The sequence below is a fragment of the Grammomys surdaster genome, unplaced genomic scaffold (genome assembly GCF_004785775.1).
Source record: "Grammomys surdaster isolate TR1022 unplaced genomic scaffold, NIH_TR_1.0 208, whole genome shotgun sequence".
NCBI classification, from domain to species: Eukaryota; Metazoa; Chordata; class Mammalia; order Rodentia; family Muridae; genus Grammomys; species Grammomys surdaster.
Genome location: NW_021604653.1, coordinates 6377917 through 6401901, shown reverse-complemented (window position 1 = coordinate 6401901; position 23985 = coordinate 6377917). Strand labels below are relative to the sequence as shown.

At 46.1% G+C, this 23985-nt stretch overlaps 1 protein-coding gene across 1 annotated transcript in view; it reads left to right on the top strand.

The window, feature by feature from the left end:
* Positions 1-5158: 5158 nt before the first annotated feature.
* The window catches only part of Ccdc93 (coiled-coil domain containing 93), a 74126-nt gene continuing 55299 nt past the window's right edge, over positions 5159-23985 (top strand). The window contains exons 1-6 of the mRNA XM_028771481.1: positions 5159-5338; positions 8389-8502; positions 11594-11688; positions 15335-15446; positions 18854-18952; positions 20994-21050. Coding sequence (XP_028627314.1) covers positions 5297-5338; positions 8389-8502; positions 11594-11688; positions 15335-15446; positions 18854-18952; positions 20994-21050 — 519 coding nt within the window. The 5' untranslated portion in view covers positions 5159-5296. The remainder of the gene's footprint in view (positions 5339-8388; positions 8503-11593; positions 11689-15334; positions 15447-18853; positions 18953-20993; positions 21051-23985) is intronic.

Genomic DNA, 23985 nt, shown 5'->3' with positions numbered 1-23985 from the left:
AATTTCCCTCAGTAATTATCTTGTCTAGTTTGTTGGCTGTAATAACTGCAGCACCAAGAACAACTTCTGGCACAAATTCTTGTCAAATTTGCCATTCCCTGGAATCACCTGCGAAGACTTAAAACTCCATTTGTAGATTGGGGAGATAACTTGCAGTTGGCAATGTACTTACTTGCACAAGCACAAGGACCCAGCTCAGTTCTCATCACCCACATAAAAAGTGCATTTATCAGCATGCATTTACGGCACCAGCTGTTGGGGGCTGGAGGCAGGTGTGGATCCCTGGGCTTCATTGACCAGCCAAGCCTAGGGCCATGAGAGACCCCATCTAGAGAATCAAGGGGTTGGCTCTTAAGGAGTAAGACCTGAGGTTGACTCCTGGCCTTCATACGTACTTACACACTTATACATACACATGCACCTGTATACACATGCACTTTCCCACACACTTGCATCTGCACTTACACAAACTTGCACACACACATACACACACACACACATATTCACACAAATCCACTTGTTTTGCCATCATAGGATACGCCAACAAAATGTTACGTATCATTTTCTTCAGGAGACAAAGAATGTTGAAGTGTTTGCACTAGGAGACAGAGAACACAGCAGATATTCCCCAACGTGTTTATTCACTGCTATGGAGCTGGGTCCTTGTCAAATCATTTCAAATGAAGTTAATAGATTATGGTTGTGAAAATTATTGGAATTTATTAATAAAACTATCCTTTGTTAGAGAATTTGCTAGAGAAACTCATCAGTGTGTGTGTGTGTTAGTGTGTGTGTGTATGTGGTGGGGTGTTGGGTTATTTTATTTTCAGTCCAGAGGACAAAGGGTTTAAGCCAGAGGTACTCAAGCTGAGGAGCATAACCCCTTTGGGGGTCACATATCAAGTATCCTGGATATCAGATATTTACATTATGATTCATAACAGTAGCAGAATTAGTTATGAAGCAGCAGTGAAATAGTTGGGATCACCACAGCACAAGGAACTGTATTAAAGTGCTGCAGCATTAGGAAGGCTGAGAACCACTGGTTTAAATCATGTCTCTACCTTTTCCCTGTAGAAATGTCACATGCTGTCAGCCTTGGTGTCACAGGACTCTAATTCTAGCTACTCGGGAGGCTGGTGCAGGACAATTGCAAGTTCAGGGCCAACCTGAGTTCCAGAGTGAGTTCAACACTCTCCTGCGCGAGTTAGTGAGGTCCTATGTCAAAATAAAAAGTGAAGAGAGGGTTGGGAGATACTTCAATGGCAGAGTGCTTGTCTAGCTTGTGCAATGCTCTACAGTCAATCCCTAATAGCAAAAAAAAAAAAAAAAAAAAGGCAAGTCATGCTAAATATAGAATGCAATGTTGCACAAGTGTAAATGCTTTACCACTTAAGAACAGCATACAGTTAAGAACTTTCCGGAAGAAGAGATAATGATGACAACTCAATGGGGAAAGTGCTTGCCTTGCAAGCATAGAAACTAAGTTTCATCCCCAGAACTCAAGTTTAGAAGAAGAGGAAGAGCAAGAGAAGGACAAGGAGGAGGGAGGAGGAGGCCTGGAGAGATGACTTAGTGCTTAAGAGCACTTGCTGTTCTTCCAGATCATTCATTCTGTTTCCAGAACCCATGTTAGGAGGCTCATAATTGCTTAGAACTCCTCTTCGGGCCTTTATGTACACACCACACACACAGACACACACACAGACACACACACAGAGTTCCAATTTTCTGTGATAAACACAATAACCAAAATCAACTTGGGGAGGAAAGAGTTTATTTCGTTTTACAGCTTATAGCCCATCATGAAAGAAAGTCAGGGCAGGAACTCAAGGCAGAAAACACTGTACAGGGAGAGTCAAATAATAAAGTTAGCCACTCCTGCTAACTTATTTAAAACATTGGAAAGGATGGCTAGAAAGCTGGCTCTCGGTAGTAAGCAGTGCATAAATGCCTGTAACTCTAGCTCCAAGGGTTTTGATCCCTTCTTCTGGACTCCAAGGACAACTACACTCATGTATTCAAACCCACGCAGAGATACATATATAACACATTTTATTTTTCTATCTAAAACACAGTGAAGGCATTTACAACAGGGGACCTGTGTCATCAACTTCCTGCATCCTGTCTTGATGCCTTTGACATGGGCTACTTTACAACCAGATTTCTAAGTTCACCTGTCCATAAGCAGCAGTCCATATTTGACCTCACATAGCTACAATTCTCAATATATACCAAGTCAGTGATGGACAGTTTTAGGGTTATAAAAATAAGATCTTTGGAGTGATATGCGTGGGCACTTTAGATATGTTTTATTGTGCTAGAACAGGAGCTCCAGCCCGGGAGGGTGGTCTTCTCAGCACCTTACTTTGCATATTCAGATTTCTCCCCTTGTCTGGGGACTCCAGAGCTTCCTCTTCTTTTCAGTTCCCTTTGTCCTGGAGCTCACTTCTGAGGCCAGACTGGTTGGTTAGAAAGCCCCAGGGATCTGCCTGTTATCTGCCTCCTCAGCAAGGGAACACAAGCACACCACCACCACTTCTGGAATTTTCCAGTGGATTCTGAAGATCATCCTCTGATTCTCATGCTTGCGAAACAATCACTTTACAGCCTGGGCTCAGTCGTTAGTCAGGGCATGAAGTTCTTAAGGCTCTTCCTACCTCTTGGGTGCTCTGCGTCCAGAGAAGCCATTGTTCTGCCTGGAAAAACCCCCAAAGTACACAGTTTGAAGTTCTTCAAGGACAAACATTTACTTCATATTGTTTTTTTAAGACTTCGGGAAAAGGAGCTGTATCAGTCAGGGTTCCCTAGAGTAACAGAACTTATAGATTGAATCTCTCTGTACAGATTCATTGGATTTATTGGAATGACTTACAGCTGCAGTCCAGCTAATCCAACAACAGCTGACTGTGATCAGATAGTTCAAGAATCCAGATCTTGCTCAGTTCCACAAGGTTGGATGTCTCGGCTAACCTTCAGTATACGCTGATGTCTCAGCATAGTCTGGAATGCCAGTGAAGAAATGGATGTGCTAGCACGGCAAGAGGACAGTCAGGCAGAAAACCAGAAACGTTCCTTCTTCTGTGTTTTATATAGAGTTCCAGCAGAAGGTGTGGCCCATACTAAAGGTGTGTCTTCCTGCCTCAGGATCTAGGTCAAAGGCTTGTGTCTTACTGACTCAAAGGTCTGGACTAGAAGTGAATTCAGATCAAGTAGAAAATCTCTCACAGGTGTGCTCTCCATTTCTGGATTGTAGTTCATTCCAGACTGCAGTGGTTTGAATAGGAATGGCCCCCATAGATACATCTGAATGCCTGACCATAGGGAATGGCACTATTTGGAGGTGTGGCCTCATTGGAAGAAGTGTGACATGGTAGAGGCAGGCTTTGAGGTCTCCTATGTTCAAGCTACACGAAGTGTGGCACACAATCTCCTTCTGCTGCCTACGAATCAAGATGTAGAACTCTTGACTCCTCCGGGACCAAATCTGCTTGCATACTTCCATGCTTCTCGCCATGATGATAGTGGACTAAACCCCTGAAACTGTAAGCCAGCCCTATTAAATGCTTAATTAATTGCTGTGGTCATGGTGCCTCTTCACAGCAATGAAACATTAACTAAGGCACAGATGTAGTAAAGTTGAGAATCAAGAATAGCAATCATAGGAGCTGGAGAGATGGCTTGGTGGTTAAGAGCTCTTACTGCTCATGCAGGGGACATAGGTTTGATTCTCAGTGGGTAGCTCATAACTATCTGTAATTCAAGTTCCAGGGGATCTCATACCCTTGAACTTCTTCTAGTAGGAGGCATGCACATGGTGTGTAGGCATACATACAGGCACAACAGTCATACACCTAAAACAAAATAAATAAATCTAAGAAAATAATCAAAATTATCAGAGATATTAAGAGGAGGAAGGGAAGCAAAGCACAAATCCCTTTGATCGTGAGAAGCATATGCTTTTACAGTCTTCTACCCTGCTTCAGTAAAGATCTCCCCCATGGCAAAAGACTTCATGCCACCTCTGCCTCCATTTCCTACAAAATGAAAATAAGCTGATAAGCCATTCTGGAGCAGGTACTGGGCTGGTGGGAAAAGTCAGTCCTTCTGTGTAGCTGCCATCCTCTGGGACAGACAAGGAGCAAATTACGTAAGTGGTACAGCAGCTAATAGTAGGTGATCACAGGACTCTGCGTTCTGCAAAATATGTCTCCCAGAAAGACATAGAGCATCAGGACAAGATCGGGTGGGGATTATTTTTCCCCAAACAAATTTTCCTGGAAATAAGATGCAGAGACTAGGAGGGAACAGATGTAAATAATCTCTCTTTGGGTTCTCTGACCTCGAATCCACATATTGATAGCTAGCACAAAACTGTATGAAACATGGCCGGAACTGGGCCTTAGCTGTACAAAACATACCCGAGTGGGGATGGACTCGGGAGCTGGAAGCTTCCCAAGCCAGGCTTGGAGAGAAGCAAACTCACAGCATTTTATATCCAGGAAAGAAAAGGAAGGGAGCTGGAATGCAAGACATCCTCATGATGCAGGAAAATAGCTTTTAAGAAGCTTCTTGAAGGCCAAGAAACGTGAGAGGGGGGAAAAAAAGGTTTTGAAGGAGAGGAATAGGAATGGTTAAAGAACACTTGTGATATAACAGAGTTGAAGGGAGAAATACTAGAAGAAGGGAAGGGACGGGGCAAGGAGATGGTAGAGAAAAGAAGGGAGGGTCTAAGTAAAACTAAGGATATATGAAAATGTCATAAGGAAACATGGGGCGGGGGAAGGAACTGGTCATTGTGGCACATGCCTATAATCTTAGTGCATGGGGTGGGGAAGCAGGAAGATCAGAAGTACAATGTCATCCTTAGGTATAAAGCAAGTAAGCCATTGTAAGACATTGTCTCAAGAAAAAAAAGGACCAATAAAAAAAACATTTTAAGAAAAAAAAACTTAGAAGAGAAGGAAAGATTTGAAAAAGTTGAAGAAAAAAGAAAGAGAAACATTTTAAAAAGAAGGAAAAAGTAGCTTAGGAGGAATCTTCTGCTCAGTACCGCCCCTAAGGGGAGGATCGCTTTCTCAGGATCCAGCCCCGCCCAGCAGTGCTGGCTGCCCTTGCGCAGGCGCACTGGTTCCTCACTTCATCCCTACTGCGCATGCTCCGCGGGGCCACGGTTCTCCGACCGGCTGTGGTAGTGTCAGCTCCTGTGAAGGAAGTTTCCGCTTTGCACCCCACCCGGACCACAGTTCGGTTGTAGGGCCAGCTCCCTCCGGCTCCACATCAGCGCATCCGGATCATGGGGTTATCCAAGGGGCCGGAGGGCCAGGGGCTCCCGGAGGTGAGGACCTCTGTCCCTGACACCCTGGGGTTGCTGGGGAGAGAGGGCCGAGCCCGGGGCGGCGGGCAGAGACCAGCCTGGGGTGGCGGGGACACTGTCTGCGGTTGCTCAGGTGTGTCTGCCCCAAGGCGGGCCCTAAGTACCCTGGAGGGGCAGCTGACTTGTCCCCCGGCGTGCCAGGGTGCATCGTGTTGCTGGGTGCAAACTTAGGGTTCCTGGGTCCTCTGGGGACAGAGGAAACATCCAGATCCCTGCCCAGATGCAACACATCACGAGGTCCCCGGGAATTCCTATCTCGGGCTGTCTGGAGGCCCCTCACGTTGCGAGACTGGCTCCCCCAGGCCAAGGCTGTGCGCTCAGGAGTCTCAGCAGTCACGAGACGAGAGCGGTGGGACTGCCCTGGCTCCCGGTGTGCAGAGGGCGGTGACCTTGGGACGCACACCTTCTGCAGGGTCCAGGTGGACAGCCTCTCATTCCTTTTTGTCAGGAAGGAACGCCACCTCCCCGGCTTGTAGCCTCCTGCCCCTCCCCCCGTCCCACGGGCCGGGGAGGATGAAGGAAGTTTGGGAGCTCTGCGCACATTGGGGTGATGACAGAGTTGAGAACACCCTCTCCTGTGGTGCTCTGTGCCGGGACAGGAACATTGCTACTTGTTTTAAGGAGGGAGGACCTTTCCAGGAATGGTTTAGTCAAGTACTCAGCCAGTACTCATTTGATCCTACTGACAGGACTTCCACGTTGGCTGGGAAGAAAAGTGCAACCACCCTCTAACGGTGAGAGGTTGGCTGTGAGATTTTCAGTTGTCCTCCTAGTCGTTTTTCACTCAAAGCTCTCAGCTCAGTGAAGAGTCCCAGTTTCCAGAGAGAATTAGGGAACCCCTCTAGGGCACCTGGATCCCTTTCTAAGGCGGGGAGGCAGGCTTTGGCAGAGGTGCGCCTATTTCTTTGACACTTTGCCTAGTGCTCATTCATATTCAGCTGCACCCATCTTGCCTCCCTGTGCCCCTCACAAATCCTGTTACATCTTCATCCTACTTATTACAGAGTCACAGTGTTCAGTGTCCAGGTGACAGAATAGGAGAGGAAGGACTGATGTGGCCCTGCAGTAGGTAAAGTTTCATGGGGTCTGGGCTGTAAAGTTCAGGTTTTCTTTGCCATATAAAAACATTCTCTCTCTCTCTCTCTCTCTCTCTCTCTCTCTCTCTCTCTCTCTCTCTCTTTCTTTCCCTCTCTTTCCCTCCCTCCTTCCCTCTCTCCCTCCCTCCCTCCCTTCTTCCCTCCATCCCTCCCTTCCTCCCTCCCCTTCTTTCTCTGTCTGTTTCTCTGTGTCTCTGGGATTACAATTGCACAGTACCATGTCTGACATGTTTCTATGGGTCGTGGAGATTAAACTCTGATCCTCATGTAGGTGGGGCAAGCGCTGGGCAATTGCTGCAGCTTTAAGGCTTTTCTGGGTCGTCTGCTATGGAGTCCTGTTCAGGCTTCCAGTTCTACCCTAAATCCTTTGAACTAGTGGAAGTTTTTCTAAAAGTAATAAACATAATATTTTCATGAGTCTGTTTGACTTCTCATAGAGTACCAGGAGGCTGGGTCTGATTTGTTACTCTTTTCTAGCTTGGTCTACATAATGAGCTCCGGACCAGCTGGGGATAGGGGGACGGGGGATGGGTACACATAGTGAGACCTTGTCTCAAAAAAGAAAATGCAAAACACAGGAAAAACAAAATGATTGCCTTATATAGTGTGCACATAGATACAAATTTAATAAAAGATGCAAAGGGTTTAGGGGAGAGTGTGTATGTACGCCTAAGCTCTGGGTTCTTGTCCCCAGCACAGTGAACAGTGACGAGTGGTGCCTGGGGACACAGTACTGGGGAAGCAAGAGATTCAGAAATGCAAGGTCATGGTCCACATACAGCAATGGAGTCCAACCCTGGGCACATGAGACCCTGTCTTAAAAGACAAAACAAAATTACTGTCACCTGGTTCTCACTAACCCAGTTAGCTCATGCTGTTCGGTTTTTAAACCCCTTTGTGTGTGTATGAAAGAAACCGATAGCTAGACCCTTCTTCCGGCTTCTGTGAGCTACAGTGCAGGACAGATGGGAGTTTATTTGGCCTTGTTTAAGAACTCCCAGTGATCCTTCTTCATCAGTGCTCTGGTTATGGATTTATTTACCTTTACTTACATATATGTCCACATGTCTGCATGTGCGAGTGAATCTGGGTACCTGTGAAGACCAGACAAGCCTGCCAGATACCCTGGGATGAGTTTAGGTGGTGGTGAGCTGCCTGGTGTGGGCTTGGGGAACTGAACCTGGATCCTCTAGAAGAACAGTATGTTCCCTGAACCACTGAACCGTCTCTCCAGCCTCCAGTGTTCTGGGTTTAGTAACTGGATATATTAACCAGTGTGGTGGGCATTATGGTTTCAAGAAAGGATTTTGTTGTTGTTGTTGTTTTTGTTTTCTGCATATGAACACATGGCCCCTTTCCATTCTGTGTAAACATGTTAAGTGCAAAGTGAATTTGGAATCAAACATCCCCATACAGTGGCTTGTACCAAAAACTTATTTCATTGGTTCTATTGCAAAAAGTACAGTTCTACATTCTGGATGGGAGGCCTCAGTTACACACCTGCATAGGCAGCCCGTGGGAATGCTGCACACAATGAGGTGAGGTGGGAGAGGGTCCTTCTGGGATAAATTGTCCTCTTGGCAGTATCTTTATGATACATGCTGGCTGAATACTTGAAGGATTCCTATTTTATTTACTTGTGTATGTGTGTTTACATGCAATTGAACCCAGACTTTACTAGTTGGGCTAGTCTAGCTGTGAATATCCAGCCTGTAGTTTTTGCTGTCCAAGTGCTGGACTCACAGGTGGGCCACCATGCCTGCCCAGGATTTACATGGGTTCTAGGGATCTGAACTCTTGTCCTCATGATAATATGGTCATCAGACTCTTGGCGATGCAACCATGGAAGGATACATTTTGTTTCCGTTCAGTGGAGATGGCCTTTACTAGTTACACACATCCTTTTTGTTCTAGGTGGAAACGAGAGAAGATGAAGAACAGAACGTCAAGCTGACTGAAATCCTGGAGCTCTTGGTTGCAGCTGGCTATTTCAGAGCAAGAATTAAAGGCTTGTCTCCTTTCGACAAGGTAAGAGAAAGCCTCGCTAGCCACTACGCCATTTCTTTGAAGGACTGCACAGTTAAGCAAGGTAGCAGAGGATGAAGTGATTGTGTTTTCACTTCCTCTGTACCCATGATTCCATTCTGCCCAATCCAGATTCCTTGGGGACGTACTCGGATTTCCTGTTCAAAGAGAATTCTAAGTCAGTAGGTGCAGTCGGATTTCTTTACTGCGCACAGTATTTTAGGAAATGCAAACGAGCAAAAGTGTATTTTCTAAGGGCAGGGAGACTGCTCAGTCGGTAAAGGGCATGCTGGGAAAGCATGGGGACCTGACTTGGATCCACAGAACCCATGTGTTTTTTTTTTTTTTTTTTTTTTTTTTTTTAAATAAGAGAAAGAAAGCAAAGGAAAACAAAGCCAGGCATATGGCATGCTTGTGATTTCAGTACTGGGGAAGTGGAGACAGGCAGATTCCTGGAGCTCCCTGGCCAGCCTAGCCAAACTGATGAGTTCCAGGACAGTGAGATCTTGTGTCAACTAGATGGATGGATAACTCCCAAGGAGTGACACCCAGTGCGGACCTGTGGCCTCTACATGTACGCATTTGTCTGTACGGACACATATACACACATACAAGAAATTGTTTCTCTCTTAAGGAACATATACTTTGGGGAGAGTCATAAAGTATGTGGAGGAAATTATCTGGGTTCATAGTTATCCTCAACCACGTGTTTAGGTACAATGGCAGTTATCTTGTAGGTGGCAACTGCTGGTTTGCAGGGGGAGCTTCACCATGGGACGGAATATTTTATGTCTTTTTAACTTTTGTTTTAAAGATTTATTTTTAGTTAAGTGTATATGTGTGTTGGTGTGTACAGGCGAGCATTGGATCTCCTGGAGACGGAGTTAGAGTGGGGACCAAACTCGAGTTCTCTGCAGGAGCAACATGCACTTTTAACCGCTGAGCCATCTCTCCAGCCCTGGGGTGGCGTCTTTTTAACTTAGCAGAGCTATGAACAGTTATCGTGCACAGGACCTAGTATTAGGTATTGAGGGCTGAGATAAACAATAAGAGATAAACAATAGCCCTTCACTCAGAGAGCTCCACCGTCATAGAGAAGAGTGACAAGCCAATCAACAGGCATGGCCTAAATTATATGGTGCACAGTAGACTGTGTTCCTCAAGCATCTGGGAGCAATGGTAAGGGAGGCCAGGCAAGCTTTGGAAACAATGCTGCAGGTTCGGGGTACCACCCTCCTCTTTGGTTGTGGCAGACTCCCCAAGGGATGGTTTATAAGAAGCATGTCCGGACCTCCTCTGTTGAGCTTCTGCTTGGGTGGGTCTGGGCTAGCGACCTGGAAATGTATATTTTATTGTACATCTCAGCTATTAAATAAAGACCAGAAAATGTCAGCCTTGCTGACCACATGGCTAGTTGGTAAAAGACATAATCTCTCTCGATCTGGTACATGTCAGAAACTGGGCTAAGAAATCTCTCAGCTGGGGCTGGAGAGATGGCTCAGCTGTCTGCTCTTCCAGAGGTCCTGACTTTAGTCCCCAGCAACCACATGGTAGCTCGCAACAATCTATAGTGGGATCTGATGCCCTCCCTCTTCTAGTATGTATGTGTACATATAGATAGAACATTCACATACATCAGATATATCTTTAAAAAAAAAAGAAATCTCTCAGGTGATGACTCAGTGGGTTGTGCAAGCATGAAGATCTGAGTTTAAGCTCCTTATAAAAAGCCAGCTGTGGTAGTAGGCAGTGGTAATCCTAGCACTGAGGAGATGCTCCAGGGTCAGTGAGAGACCTTATCTCAAAAACCAGGGCATAGAACAATAGAAGAAGACACCCGGTGTGTCTCTCTGGCCTCCACATGCCCATGAACAGGCACACACACCCATGCACACACAAACACACACACACACACATGCACACACGCACATCTATCACATAAAAAAGAAATCCAAGCACATAATATCTGACCCTTGCCTAGGAAGATCAATGAGTGGTTAGACTGTTTCTGTAGGTGTTGGTGGGTTGTGCAGGACAGTTGATGGAAGAAATGAAAGCCACTGCAGGATGGGTTCAGGCTTCTCAACAGCAAAGAGGACAGGACAGCCTCTGTGGGACTGAACCTGGACAGCCTCCGTGAAGCTCTTTTTATTGCTACACAAAAGGCACCTTTAGCAAGTCAATTTCGAATACCAAAACATCTTACCTGACCTATGGGCTATCTTAAAAGAGCTATCACCTAAGCAGCTCTCAGGAAGTCTGTGGGAGACTTCCTGGTTTGCCAGGCCTGTCTCCAGAGTAAGATATGTAAAGGCTCTTAAGAAACCTTCAAGGGAACAACCCCATCAAATCTCAGATAACAATCCCAGACAAGAGGCTACTTCAAAGCCTAGGTACCATCACTTCAGATTCCTGTCAGATACAACCGTATCACTAAAATACCGTAACTTGTTTCATGATTACAGTCAGCCCCTCCCTCACACTGGTAGAACTTTGAATGCTAAGGAACCAGCCAGGGCCAGTAGTAGCTTCTGTAGCAGCCAGCATAGGGATGGACATTGCCATCACTGCAGAGGGATTTATGACGGTGCTAGCTGATGAGCGGCAGGTAAGGAAGACACACACTCTTTACAGACACATTATTATATGGGAGGGCTGCAGAGAGAGCTGTCAGTGAAGTTATACTTGTATAACAACATAGGTTCAGTCCCCAGAATCCATATAAAAATCTGGGTGTTGTAGTGAGCACTTGTCATCTTAGCACCAGGGACACGGAGACAGGAAAATCCATGGGGCTCTCTGGCCAGCCACCAAATCAAATCAGCAAGTGAACTTGAGACCAGTGAGAGACCCTGCCTCAACAAACAAGGTGTACAGCATGGGATTGATAGCAGATTTGACATCTTGCCTCCACATGCACGCGCGCACACATACACACACACACACACACACACAAACACACGTGCGCACTCCCCCCCAGATATTTATGGTTTTGTGTGCTTATTGAGTGTACAAACTGCTTAGGAATTGAATTTCCTTCCTGCTGCCCCTTCTTTGAGGGGCTCATGAGGCACAGCATTCTCCTTTCTTACAGGTAGTAGGAGGAATGACGTGGTGTATCACCACGTGCAGCTTTGACGTGGATGTGGACTTGCTCTTTCAGGAAAACTCTACAATTGGTCAGAAAATGTAAGTTACTAGGGCTTGCCGTAGACGAACCTAATGAGGGGAGGAGGGCTTTATGGTGGAGATGGTGCTCCCGTGTTTATATACACATTCCCTTTTATTTCTCATGCTATAAGGTTGTATTTAATGATGTGTGTGTGTGTGTGTGTGTGTGTGTGTCTGTGTGTCTGTGTGTGTCTGTGTCTGTATAGGCCAGGAGATGACCTTAGCTCTTGTTCTTCAGGCACTGTCTACTTTTTTTTTTTTAAGATGTCTCTCACTGGCTTGGAACTTGCCAAATAGGATAGGTGGACAGGCCACTGTGCCCCAGGGGACTGCCAGGTGCTGGACTGCCTTCCACCTCTCCAGTGCTGAGATTACAGTGCTTCAGCACCATGCTTGTCTGACTCCTACCCTCATTTAATGTGGAGTGGGTGTGTGTCTATGTATTACAACTCAGGTCCTTGGGCTTCTGAGCCATCTCCCCAGCCCAAGTGTCTGTCTTTTAACCCATTAACATCATGTAGTCTCTCCAGATTTCTAAGTACTTAGTGTTGACTTTTTAATGTCTCTATTTGGTCTTATACCCCCAACTACCATCCTAACATTACCTTCAAAATGGTAAGGGCATAATTTATGATAACAGTTAAGTAGATTCTTAAATGTATAGTCATTTTTATATTAATTAGTAAATAAGGGATAGGATCAGGAAAAAAAGAGAAATACAATCTTCTTGATCTAGTTATACTTAAAACAAGGGTGTGTGTGTGTGTGTGTGTGTTGCGTTGTGTTGTGTAGATCAGAAGATAACTTGAGGGAGTCAGTTTCCCCCTCCAGCATTTAGGTCCCTGGGATTGAACTCAGGTTGTGAGGCCTGGCAGCCAGCTTCTTAACCCACCGAGCTATCTTGCCAGTATAAATGGTAATTTTTAAAGGAGAAAACTGGAAGTATCAGGTGAAAAGAGTCTTTATTAATCCTTTCAATAAATATTTTTCAAGTCTGTCACTAATGCCGCTCAGACATTATTCAGGTATTTTGGAAACATTAAGGCGAAGTGTCCTGCCTTCATAAAGCTTATAATTAGCATGGCACAGACATCAAATACGTAGAATGTGGCTGAAGACAGCTTAGAGGTTACATATTTGCTCTTGCACAGAGGATCAGAATTCAGTCCTCAGCCCTGAGTTTGGGCAGCTCATAGCTATCTGTGTCTTAGTTATTTTTCTACTGCTGGTAAAATACCATGACCAAACATTTCTACATCACAGTCCATCTTAGAAGGAAGTTGGGGCAAGAGCCTGGAGGCAGGAACTGGAGGGGTGATGCTTGCTGGCTTGCTCTCCAAGGCTTTCATATACAGCCCAGGACCACCAGCCCTGGGGCAGCACCGTCCACTATGGGCTTTCCTCTCATTCATGTCTAATTAAGAAAACAGACCACAGGCTTTTTCAAGGGTCATTCTAGTGGCTGTGTTTTCTCAATTGATGTTCCCTCTTCCCAGATGACTACATGACTACAGCTTGTGTCAAGCTGACATAAAACTAGCTAGCACGGCCATGAGTCCAGCTCCAGGGGATCCAGTGCCCTTTCCTGGCCACACCCATAATTAAAAATTAAAAAGTGAATCTTGAAGGAGTGAGATATATATATATATATATATACATATATATATATATATATATAAAAAAATATAAAAATTGCATAAGCACTGGGCATAGTTACAGCTGGGGCAGAGTGGGGGGGGGCACTGACAGGCACAGTTTTAGTGAGATGCAGGGGTCCTGTGGGGTTGCAGGCAGAGGGAACTACTTCCTAGCACTGTGTGTTCGTTTTATCATTTGCTCTCATGAATGCATGAGACAAGGATTCTTCTCCTTTTCTCCTCTCACCATGTGTGTGCACTTGGTGTGTGGGTACATGCCATAGCTTGCATGTGGAGTTGGACACAGATAAACGTTCCTTCTCTCCTACCATGTGGGTCCTAGAGATTGAACTCAGGTTGTCAGGTTTGGCTGCAATTCCCTTTATCCTCTGAGCCATCTTGCTGTCCCGGTTGTGTTTTAGGTCTGTCTGACCAGAGAGCTGGTGACTTGCTAGAAGTCCCAGAGATGGTAGGGCTGGGATTTAGATCCAGGACAAACCAACCATCATGGAGGAAGAAATAGTGCATCTAACACTTAAAACTTTAAAAGAGTCAGCTGGACGTGGAGGTGCATACCTGTAATCTAAGCATTCAGGAATCTGAGGCAGGAGGATTATAGTTTTGAGGCTATGCTTGGTTGTATAGCAAGGTCCTGTCTAAAAAGAATATACCCTTAAACTGTCAGATTAGTAATGACATACTAAAATCTCAAGCTAGAAAGTTTTCCTGATGATCTACATGTGTCCTTTGTATTTTTGATTTTGTTCTGTTGGTAGACACCATGATCAAAAACAGCTTAGGAGAGAAAAAAAAAAGAGTTTATTTGGTTTTCAGGTCCCAGTCTGTCTTTGAAGAAATCAGGGCAGCAGCTCGACTAGGAGCGGGGGCAGGATCCATGGCAGAAGCCTGCTCACTCACCCTCAGATTCATGCTTAGCTGACTTTCTTATACACCCCAGTGTGGTCTGCGTAGGGATGCTGCTGCCCACCATGGACTGGGTGCTCCTACAGCAATTAACAAGAGTCTTCAACTACACACACAGGCCAGCCTGCTCTGGGCAGTTCCTCAATTGAGGTCCTTCACTCAAATGACTCCAGGCTGTTTTAGGTTGACAAAGCTATTTAAGAAGTTCTGACTTTTCAGAAAAAGTTTTCCTGACTATTTAGGAAGTCTGAGTTCCTGAGCAGAGCAGAGAGTGGCTGGCGAATGTCTATAAGAAGTCTTCCTGCCTTCTCTTCCCCGTCCTCCCCATACTGTGCTTCCTTCCCTATTGCCTCCGCCATCAGGGTTAGTGCTGGCAGCCTCTCCTGCTTGTTGCTGGGACTGCCTGGACTTGGCTGTAGTTTCTGGGAGGCAGTTTTAAGAGGCTCATAAACCCCAAAATGACTTGCTATAACCTCCCCTCTGGGCATTTATGAATTGCTTGATTAAGCTGACTGTGAGGAGTGGCCAGGGAAAGGCAAGAAGGTTGGTTGTGCATTGTTGAGGTCTCAGCCACTGGATTTTCAGCTCCCAAATGGTACTTTTTCAAGCTCTAGCTCTGTGGCCCACTAAAGGGGGTGCTCTCCCTGCTGAAGAAGACGGCTCTAAAGAACAGTGTGGTGGTGTGCTGGTCATAAAGACACACAGAGCCAGGGCCTAAAACTTGTCTCCGTTGGATTAGTGTGGATTCTGGGTAAGTGAGTCCCAGCACCACATTACCAGGGCATGGTGGAGGCAGGAGGATCATCCTTAACTGTGAGATAGCCTGGGGTGCACAAGGCCTTGCCTTAAAAACAAAACAAAAAACAAAAAAAAAGAGGAAAGAAGGAAATAGCTGTGATACATGGTGAGGAGAATCCTTTCAGGGCCTTACATGCACGCAGCTGAATTGTGCTTCTCATGTCGGTCTACTGGGATGAACTCTCAGGTCTGTCAGTGTCACTCTGACCAGGCCGGGACGTCTTCAGAGTCCTGCCTAGACTTTAGAGATGTCTATAGAGTCACTCAATGTGTCCTGACTCTGCTTATTGTTTTCTTCTGGACAGAGCTCTATCGGAAAAGATTGTCTCCGTCCTCCCAAGGATGAAGTGTCCCCACCAGCTGGAGCCCCACCAGATCCAGGGCATGGATTTTATCCACATATTCCCTGTGGTGCAGGTGAGGGCTTCTGTGTGAAGTTTTGCCTCTAACTAGGAGTTCCTGGAACACACCCGGCTCTCACTCCAGTCTGGACCTGGGTGTAGTGTGGGATGGGTCTGGTGCAGCACCGCTGATAGGGATTCTTGCCATGATTCTCAAAAGGCAGCTGTGCTCCATGCACCACAGGTTCACTTTGGCTTCTGCTATGAGTCCATCAGTAGCTTTTGTTTTCCCTTTTCATATGTGCGTTGCTGTGTGCATATGTGTGTGTCTTGTCAGTGCACATGTGTTTGTGGGTACATGAGTGTGGAGGTGCACGTGTGGGGGCATGGAAGTGCATATGGTGTCTTGTGTATGTGGGCATGTACATGTGTGCTTGTATGTGAAAGCCAGAGGGCAGCATTGGCCATTGACCCTTAGGTGTCTACTTGCCAAGCAGACTAGACCAGTTGGCTAAGACTTGTCTTTTTCTTGTGTCCATACTGGATCTGAGTCTGTGAAAGAAGATCCTCTTTTCAAGGGCTAGAGAGTCATGGTGGAAAGTAGGTCTCTAACTGACATTAGTTTTGACAGTGGGAACTCTAGACCAAGTTCTCTGAGAGGCTCTGGGATGCAGCTTTTTTTTCCTTTTCTACCAGATCACACTAGGTGTGATCCATTAGAGTGCACACATCTCCACAGATGGAGTGGACAGAGGCATGAGAGATCAGAATGGAGGGGGGGTGGCTGGTGATCCACAGGAAGGTTGGGGTGAACCGAGACACATGCTGCATGGTTGATTCTTTTTGTTTGTTTTGGTTTTGGATTTTGGATTTTTGTTGTTATTGGGTTTGATTGTTTGTCTGAGACAGGGTTTCTCTGTGAAGCCTTGGCTGTTGTGGAACTCACACTGTAGACCAGGCTAGCCTCAAACTCAAGAGATCTGGCTGCCTCTACTTTTCAGATGCTGGGATTAAGGGTGTGGGCCACCACATCTGGCTACATGGTTGGGTCTCATCTTTGATTTGATATACCATAGAATCCTACCGGAAGGAAGTCATGCTGGATTCTGTAGATCAGCTTGGCTTGTAGGTGTATCTGTGAGGGATTGTCTTGATCGCTGTAGTTGATGTGGGAAGACACAGCCTGAACGAGAGCAGCACCATCCTGGTTTGGGTCCTGGACTCTAAGAGTAGAGAAAGCTGGCTGAGCACAGGCAGGCGTGCGTTCCTTTCTCTCTGTTCGTGTCTGAGATGTGACTAGGTGTGTGAAGTTCCTGACTTGACTTCCTCGCAGGACTGTAACCTGCGACTGTGAGATGAAATAATGTTTGCTTTTGCTCTAAGTCGCTTTTCTGTTCGGAGTTTCTAACACAGCAACAGAAAGAACCAGGACAAACACCATGTGATCCAGAGTCAGGGTTCTTGGTGGGTCTGAGGAGGCACCAGCATTGCCTGATGCTATCTCTTCTCCTGCTCTGCTTATGATTTCAGTCAGTGTCCAAGGTCTCTGGGGAGGGGTTGGTAGTAGAGTGGAAATAAATGGAAGCTGCTAATAACAAGAATGTTTTTCTTAGGACATACACAGCACAGGAATGTACCCTGTGCTGTATAGCATGTTATTTTCATGAAGTCAACCTATTTTGGGCAACTGCTTCCTAATCATGTCTTTTACTTGTGCTGGCTGCCTTTTAAACAGAATTTGAGTCCTTAAGATGATTCTGTAGGTAAAGCATCTGTGAAATCCCAATGACCTAAAATTTATTCCCAGAACCCACATAAGGGTGGAAGAAGAGAAGAGAAGGGTGGAAGAAGAAGAGAGTTGTTTTCCAACCACCACATGCAAGCCATGGACACATAATTAATTAAGAAAATGAACTGTAGAATTTCCCTATTCCTACCTTGTGGAGTGCCTCCCTATGGGTCACATATCTAAGCAGCTGGACCTGGTCAAGTTTGCTGTGCACTTGATAAGCCACCACTGTCCCCATACTGTTTTGAGGATGTAGGAGTTCCCTCTGAGGAGGGACTATCAACTCTAACAAATGGTTCTTTCTTCTGATGTGCTTGTGAATAACGGAAGGAATGAATGAAGAACAGACTCAGTACATACACTATCCACAGTGTATGAATGTGAGGGTATGTGTGTGAGTGTGTGTGTATGTTTGTATGATGTGCATATTTATATTTGTGTACACGTTGTGTAATAAAACATTTTCTGGAAAGATGTAACACATATGCCTATTCAGCTAAGATAGGGAGCCTACAACAGACCAGCGTGCACATATCACCGAAGTACAACCTGGTGAACCAGTGGGTTTTATCAGAGTTACTTATAGGAATCCATTTTTCGTGTGAGGGTTTACTTACAGGAGAAGAAATGACTCAAAGTCAGTGGGAACCTGGAGCCCACTGCACAGCCTGCTGGCTGCTCAGCAAGTTGGAGAGTGTCCTTTCCAGCTCTAAACCTCTTGTAGGCAGTTTCCCTGGTTTCTGCTTCTTCTAGGCTGCTGCTCTCTTCTCAGAGTCTTCTCTTTGGTTGTCTGCGAGTCTTCTTTGCAGGCTGGCTTCGTTCCTTCAGAGGGGGGTTCTCAGCTTTTATTACTTACTCTACCAGGGAGGGGTCTAGTGAATCTGGTCAATTTCAGGGACTTCCTGATGTTATTTTGATCTCGTTTACATTCCTGTTTTTAAAGAGCTTCCCTGTTTCAATCTTGGAGGAAAAAGCTACCCAGCAGCATGTGTGTTTTAATTACATGGTGTTTTTAAATTGGAAACTAAGAAGGGCAAAGCTAGCTGCTTCCAGATACCAGCCTCATGAGACTGGAACTTTAATAAAAATACCATGTTCAGTCACCTCCCAGTTGTAACTCCCAGCTTTATCTTGTAGCTGCAGATCATTGAGCAGAATAATGTAGTGTCTGTGTCAGGTTCTAAAAAGGTTGTACCTGAAAAGTTACAAGGATTCAAAGAACGTCCTATCCAGTGATTCCAGTGCCTCAGGCTCTGTACTGGGACATACTCTTCTATAGAACCACCTGAGGATTTCTTTCATCTAGCAGAAGAGGAGTTGTGCCAGGTGAAACAAATCATTGTCATCAGGATGGATACATGCCTGCCATCCCGCACTTGGGTTCATCCTCAACTACATAGTGAGTTTGAGGTTAGCCTGGGCTACGTGAGACTGTCTCAACAACAACAAAAGGAATGCCAGTGAACTTCCCCTTCTCTTGACAGAGAGACTGACAGGCCTATGGTTTTCAAATGACATGAGGTCTTGTTATCTCAGGTGCCCTGCTGGTTGCTCTAGTCACAGAGCAATGTGTGCTCCTGGTTTCTTCCCACCTGCACAGGTCAGTCGTGCCGACATGAATTCACAGGCTGCACAGTTTCACTGCAGTAGGAGTCCACTCCTGCCGTCTCATACCTCCTCACTTTCTCCTGCAGTGGCTGGTGAAACGAGCTATAGAAACAAAGGAAGAGATGGGCGACTACATCCGCTCCTACTCCATATCCCAGTTCCAGAAGACCTACAGCCTCCCCGAGGTCAGTGCTCTGCCCCGCTTCCTTCTGCTTGTTTATTAGGTATTGTCTGTCCTGGTATATTCAATTTCTTTCTCTTTCAGATGTATTTGGATTGTGTGCTTGTGTGTTTACATGGGTGCAAGTGCCTAAGGAGGCCAAAGACGTCAGGTTTCCTGGCACTAGAGTTGGGAGGTGACAAGCCACCTGACAATCATGCTAGGTAGCAAGCTTGTGTCCTCTGCAAGAGCAGTAAGAGCCCAGTCACTGAGCCACTGAGCTCTCTGGGGTTTGCTCTTTCACTTTATCCACGTATAAGGTGCATTGTAATCATATCTACTTCCATCTCCTTCCTGCCCACCCTGGGCAGTCTCTACCACGTTCCTTTCCCACACCCGTGCTCTCCTTCTGTACTGTCTGTTACTCAACTGGTTCAGCTAGTGCTGCTTTCTGGAGCATTGACTGATATTGCGCAGGTAGCCACCGATGGTACAGTGAGCTCCAGTGCAGAGCCACGTCATGTCATGTGTTCACAGGCCTCCCCTCCCCCTCCAGCTCTCACATTCTCTTTGTATTCCCCTCTGTGATGTCCCCTGAGCCATGCAGCAGTGGCATACATGCCCTATGTCCCTTTAAAGGTGAGCACTTGACAGGCACGTACTCAGTACCTTGCCTAGTCGTCATTTTCGGTATGAACCACTATCCACTACAAAAGCATCATCTCTGGCAAAACTTATGTACGCTCTTCCTTCCTGTTCTCTGGTGGTGTAAGAATGCACTGGAAGAGTCCTGGGTGCAGTGAGCACCCCACCTTCCCCTTGGCACCTCTGAGCAGCCTCATGGTTCTTTAGAACAGCTCTTTAGATGGCTGTTGAGGATAAATTTCTACAGTTTTACTAACTTGCAAAAGCTTGTGTGTATTATGTACATGGTAGGGGTGTGTGTGTGTGTGTGTGTGTGTGTGCACACGTGCCACATGTTGATATTAGGTACCTCCCTCAGTTATTCTCCTTTTGTTTTTCTTTTTGCTTTTCAGTCTTTTTTTTTATTTTTATTTTGTGAGGTATGGCTCCCTCTGAACTTAGAGCCAATAGGTTCATCTAGGCTGGCTGATCCTCCTGTCTCTACCTCCCAGTGCTGGGATTCCAAGTGTGTGCCACCTCGCCTGGCTCTTACACGTGGGTTCTGGGGTGTATCCAGGTCAGGTCTTTATGCTTGTAGGAGAAGTACTTTACTGACTGAGCCGTCTCCTCAGCCCACGGTTCTATTTTTGTAAAAAAAAACTTCTTAGGAGTCTGCTTGTGGATCACGTTTCCTGTGGGCGCAGTTAGTAGTAACTGCGACAAGTAAGAACAGCAAGCACTCAGATACTCTAGTGCACCGCTGCCTTCGTCTTCAGCCTGACAGGTGCGCCTTCATGTAGGTGGCGTTGCTCCTGTTTTTGCAGATGGCAGAGCTGAGGCTTACAGTTGAAGTTACATTTAGTGCTTTTGAGGACTGGCCATGAGGGTGTTTGTCTCAGTCAGTGCTGTCTCCATGGCCTCGTTTTCTCTTACTAACTGTAAGGCTCTGTCAGCATTATTTGCAGAGGTCCTAGCTTTTTCCCATGGGAGATTAATAAGAAAATTGAGAGCTGGGAAAACAGCTCAATTGGTAGCACCTGGCGTTCGAGCCAAAGGTACTGGATTTGATTCCTGAGTAGACATTTTAAAAGCTAGGTTGCAATACCAGCACTGGGGAGGTAGAGACAGGCATGTCCTTAGGGTTCCCGGGCTAGCCAGCTTCGCTTACTTGGCCAGCTTCAGGGCAGTGAGAGGCTGTCTCTAGCTGACAGCACCTGAAGAAGAACAATGTTGGCTGTCTTCTTGCCGACACATGCATGCACACACATATGGACCTGTACACATGCAGACATGCACATGCCTAAACACAGATTTTTAAAAAGCTCATTTGGACCTCTCTATGCACAGCAGTGATGAACAACTGTTTGATAAGGGAGGCCTGTATGTGCAGATGATTTTCGTCCTTAGTAGAATTGGTTGAGTTCCTGTGTTCTGTCTTACAGGATGATGACTTCATAAAGAGAAAAGACAAGGCCATCAAGATGGTTGTTGACCTCTCAGTAAGTCCTTGGCCCTGTGCCTCTGCCCCAGCACTGTATAGACTTCAAACATCCCTTATAGAAGTCGCACGTCCCCCAGGAGCTGGCAGCCAAGAGTGTATGCTAGCATCCCTGCCTACCTTACACCTAGCACCAGGACACAGGAGCCCACTGCTGTGCCCCAAGTCCTTAGTTCCAGTTTTAAGGGAGAAAAATCAGAATGTAAAGTGTAGTCCCCTTCTCACACCAGTGGCCAGAGTAACGTCACAGCTCTAGAGAATGAAGAACTATAGATGGCGAGGGCAACTCACTGCCCCACCCGCTCCCCATGATGGCTCTGGGAAGACAGAGTAGCTTTGAGCTTACGCAGGAAGGCCACCATATGTGGTGTGTTCTGGTCACTGGAGTCAGTACACATGAGCTGTTTCCCCAGTGGGGGTGGGGAGCTTTGTTAAGATGCTTCCAGCCAGAGCCAGGAGACTACAGCCGCTGTCCCTGAGCTGAAGAGAATAAAGCCTCTCTGTGGCTGATGAACTATCTCTGTCTTCTAGAAGCAGCGTACAGCTCACTGTGTGTCTAGCTTATGATATCATCGTGTCATAGCGCATCTAATATTCTACTCAATCTCACTTGCAAGGACTCAGCCATAGATAGAGGAGAGGACAAGCCTGGCTGCTAGGCCTCACCTTTCACCTTGTTTAAGATGGTGTATTTTGGTTAGTTTTTGGCTGCATACAGCAGGCCTGAGAGTTTCTGGTGATTCTCCTGTCTGCACTGCTGGTCTCCCTGTAGCAGTGCTAAGATTAACGGTGCTCAAATGATACATCTGTTTTGTTTTCTTTAAATGTAACTTCTAGGGGTGTAAATTCAGGTCCTTGTGCTTCCATGGCAGGTGTCTCTATCCAGAGTCCTTACCGCAGCTAAGCTACTTCTTTTGGTGTTTAAGTTAGCGCTTGTTAATTAACAAGTCACCCAGCTTAAATATCAACTGTGCATTGAACACAGACGACAGGATTGCAGTAAGATTAGAAGTTGAGTTTGCCTGGCTCATATGGCTTTGTGAGCTAGCTCAGAAATCTCTTCAGAACAATAATTCTAGACATGAATTTGCATTGTCTGACAGTGATGACACTGAAAAGAGCAGGCCACTTGATGGTAGCAGACATGAGGAACTCAAGTGCCACAGCCTGTACCCCTTTTCCTCCTCTGTGTTGTCAGCTCCATTCCGCTTTGAAGTGGCAAGTGAGAGAAAATCCTTTAGAGTTTTGTTTTTGAGACAAAGTTTTTCCGTGAGCACCTTGAAATTGTGGTAGTCCTCCAGCCTCAGCCTCCCAAGTTCCAGGATTACAGGTGTGCACCACCATACCCAGCTTAGCTATACAATTTGGTACAGATTCATGGAGCCTGGAGGTGGCATCTGTGCTGACCCCGTGAGAAGACAATAGTGTACGAGGGACAGAGCTGCCCATGGGAAATCAGGCAGGGTTGGAGCTGTGTCTGGAGAAACATTCATGAAGGAGTGCTGTCTGTCATCTCAGCGTTTGTCACTTAGAATCCAGGGGCTTCACTTGGTTTGATGTTTTATTAATGTGAAATATTAGAAAGGAAGGAAAGAAGTTGTAAGTTACAGTTGTCTGCTTTGGGAACATGGTGTAGCATTTGGTGTAAGCACCCATGGAGCCCTGGTGAGTGGGAAACAGATTTATGTACAGCTCCTAGACTGAAGAGGGTCTGTTAAAGATGCCACAGTGGTCAGCTTTGATTGTCAATCTGATACAACTTAGAATCACCTAGGAAGGCAGTCTCAATGAGGGATTGTCTAGAACAGGTTGGCCTATAGTGGATTGCCTTATTTATTAATTGATGTGGGAAGTTCCAGCCCACTGTGGGCAGCACCATTCTCTAGAAGGGCTTCTGAACTGTGTAAGAGCGGAGAACATGAGCTGAACACAAGCAAATGAGGTGCACCACTCATTTCTCTCTGCTTGGAAGTGATGTGGTCAGTTGTCTCATACCTGCTATGACCTCCCTGCCTGGCAGACCATAATCCAGAACAATGGGCTAAAATATCCCTTCCTTCCCTAAGCACCTTTTGTCAGAGTGTTTTAATAACAGTGACAGAAAGGAAACTAGACCAGTTATGCTAGGCTGTGGGAATGAACGACTTAAGGTCAGTAGAGTCAGCTTCCTCCTTGAGCAGGGGGCCATGTGGCCCACTGGAGCCTTTGAGTGTCCGAGCTCAAGATTGACAGGGGTGCTTCACTTCTCTGGATTTCAATAAAGATGCTGTCCTGGCAATTGTGAGGGCAGCAATCAGGGGGTTGACACTTCAGTCAGTGGTAGGTAGTGTTCTCCCTGTCCTGCCATTTTAGATGTGGGCTCAGAGGCATCACCATGACAGGTGAAAGCAATTGTAATGGTCCCTTCCAGAAAAGTGGCTATTGGACCCACAGGAGTTCTGTGTGTTAGGGTCACCTTAACTTTTTAATGCCATTCATGTGTCCTTTATCACTTGCCAAGGCTAAGTGTCAGATCCTACAAGGAGAACTGATGAGAACAGGGAGAATGTATTGGAAGAGTCCCTGGTCCAATGTCATTCCGTCCCTGTCACTTAATGCTTTGTTAGCTATGGGCAGGACCAGTGAGATGGCTCTTTGGATCAGGACGCTTTCCAAGGTAATAACCTGTATTTGATTCTAATCCCCGGCTTTCCAAGCTAATAACCCTAATAACCTGAATTTGATTCTCACTCCCCAAATCTACGTGATGGAAAGAAAGAACTGACTCCCACAGGTTGTCCTCTGACCTCTGCTTGGGCACCATGGCATATGTGTGTGCTCTCCCCCAGACATATACATAAGAGAAATAGTGTAATAAAAATCTAAGCTCTTATCTATAAGCAGAAACAAGAATGGGGGGCAGTACATAGGATTAGCCAGTGCTGGCCTGGCAAGAC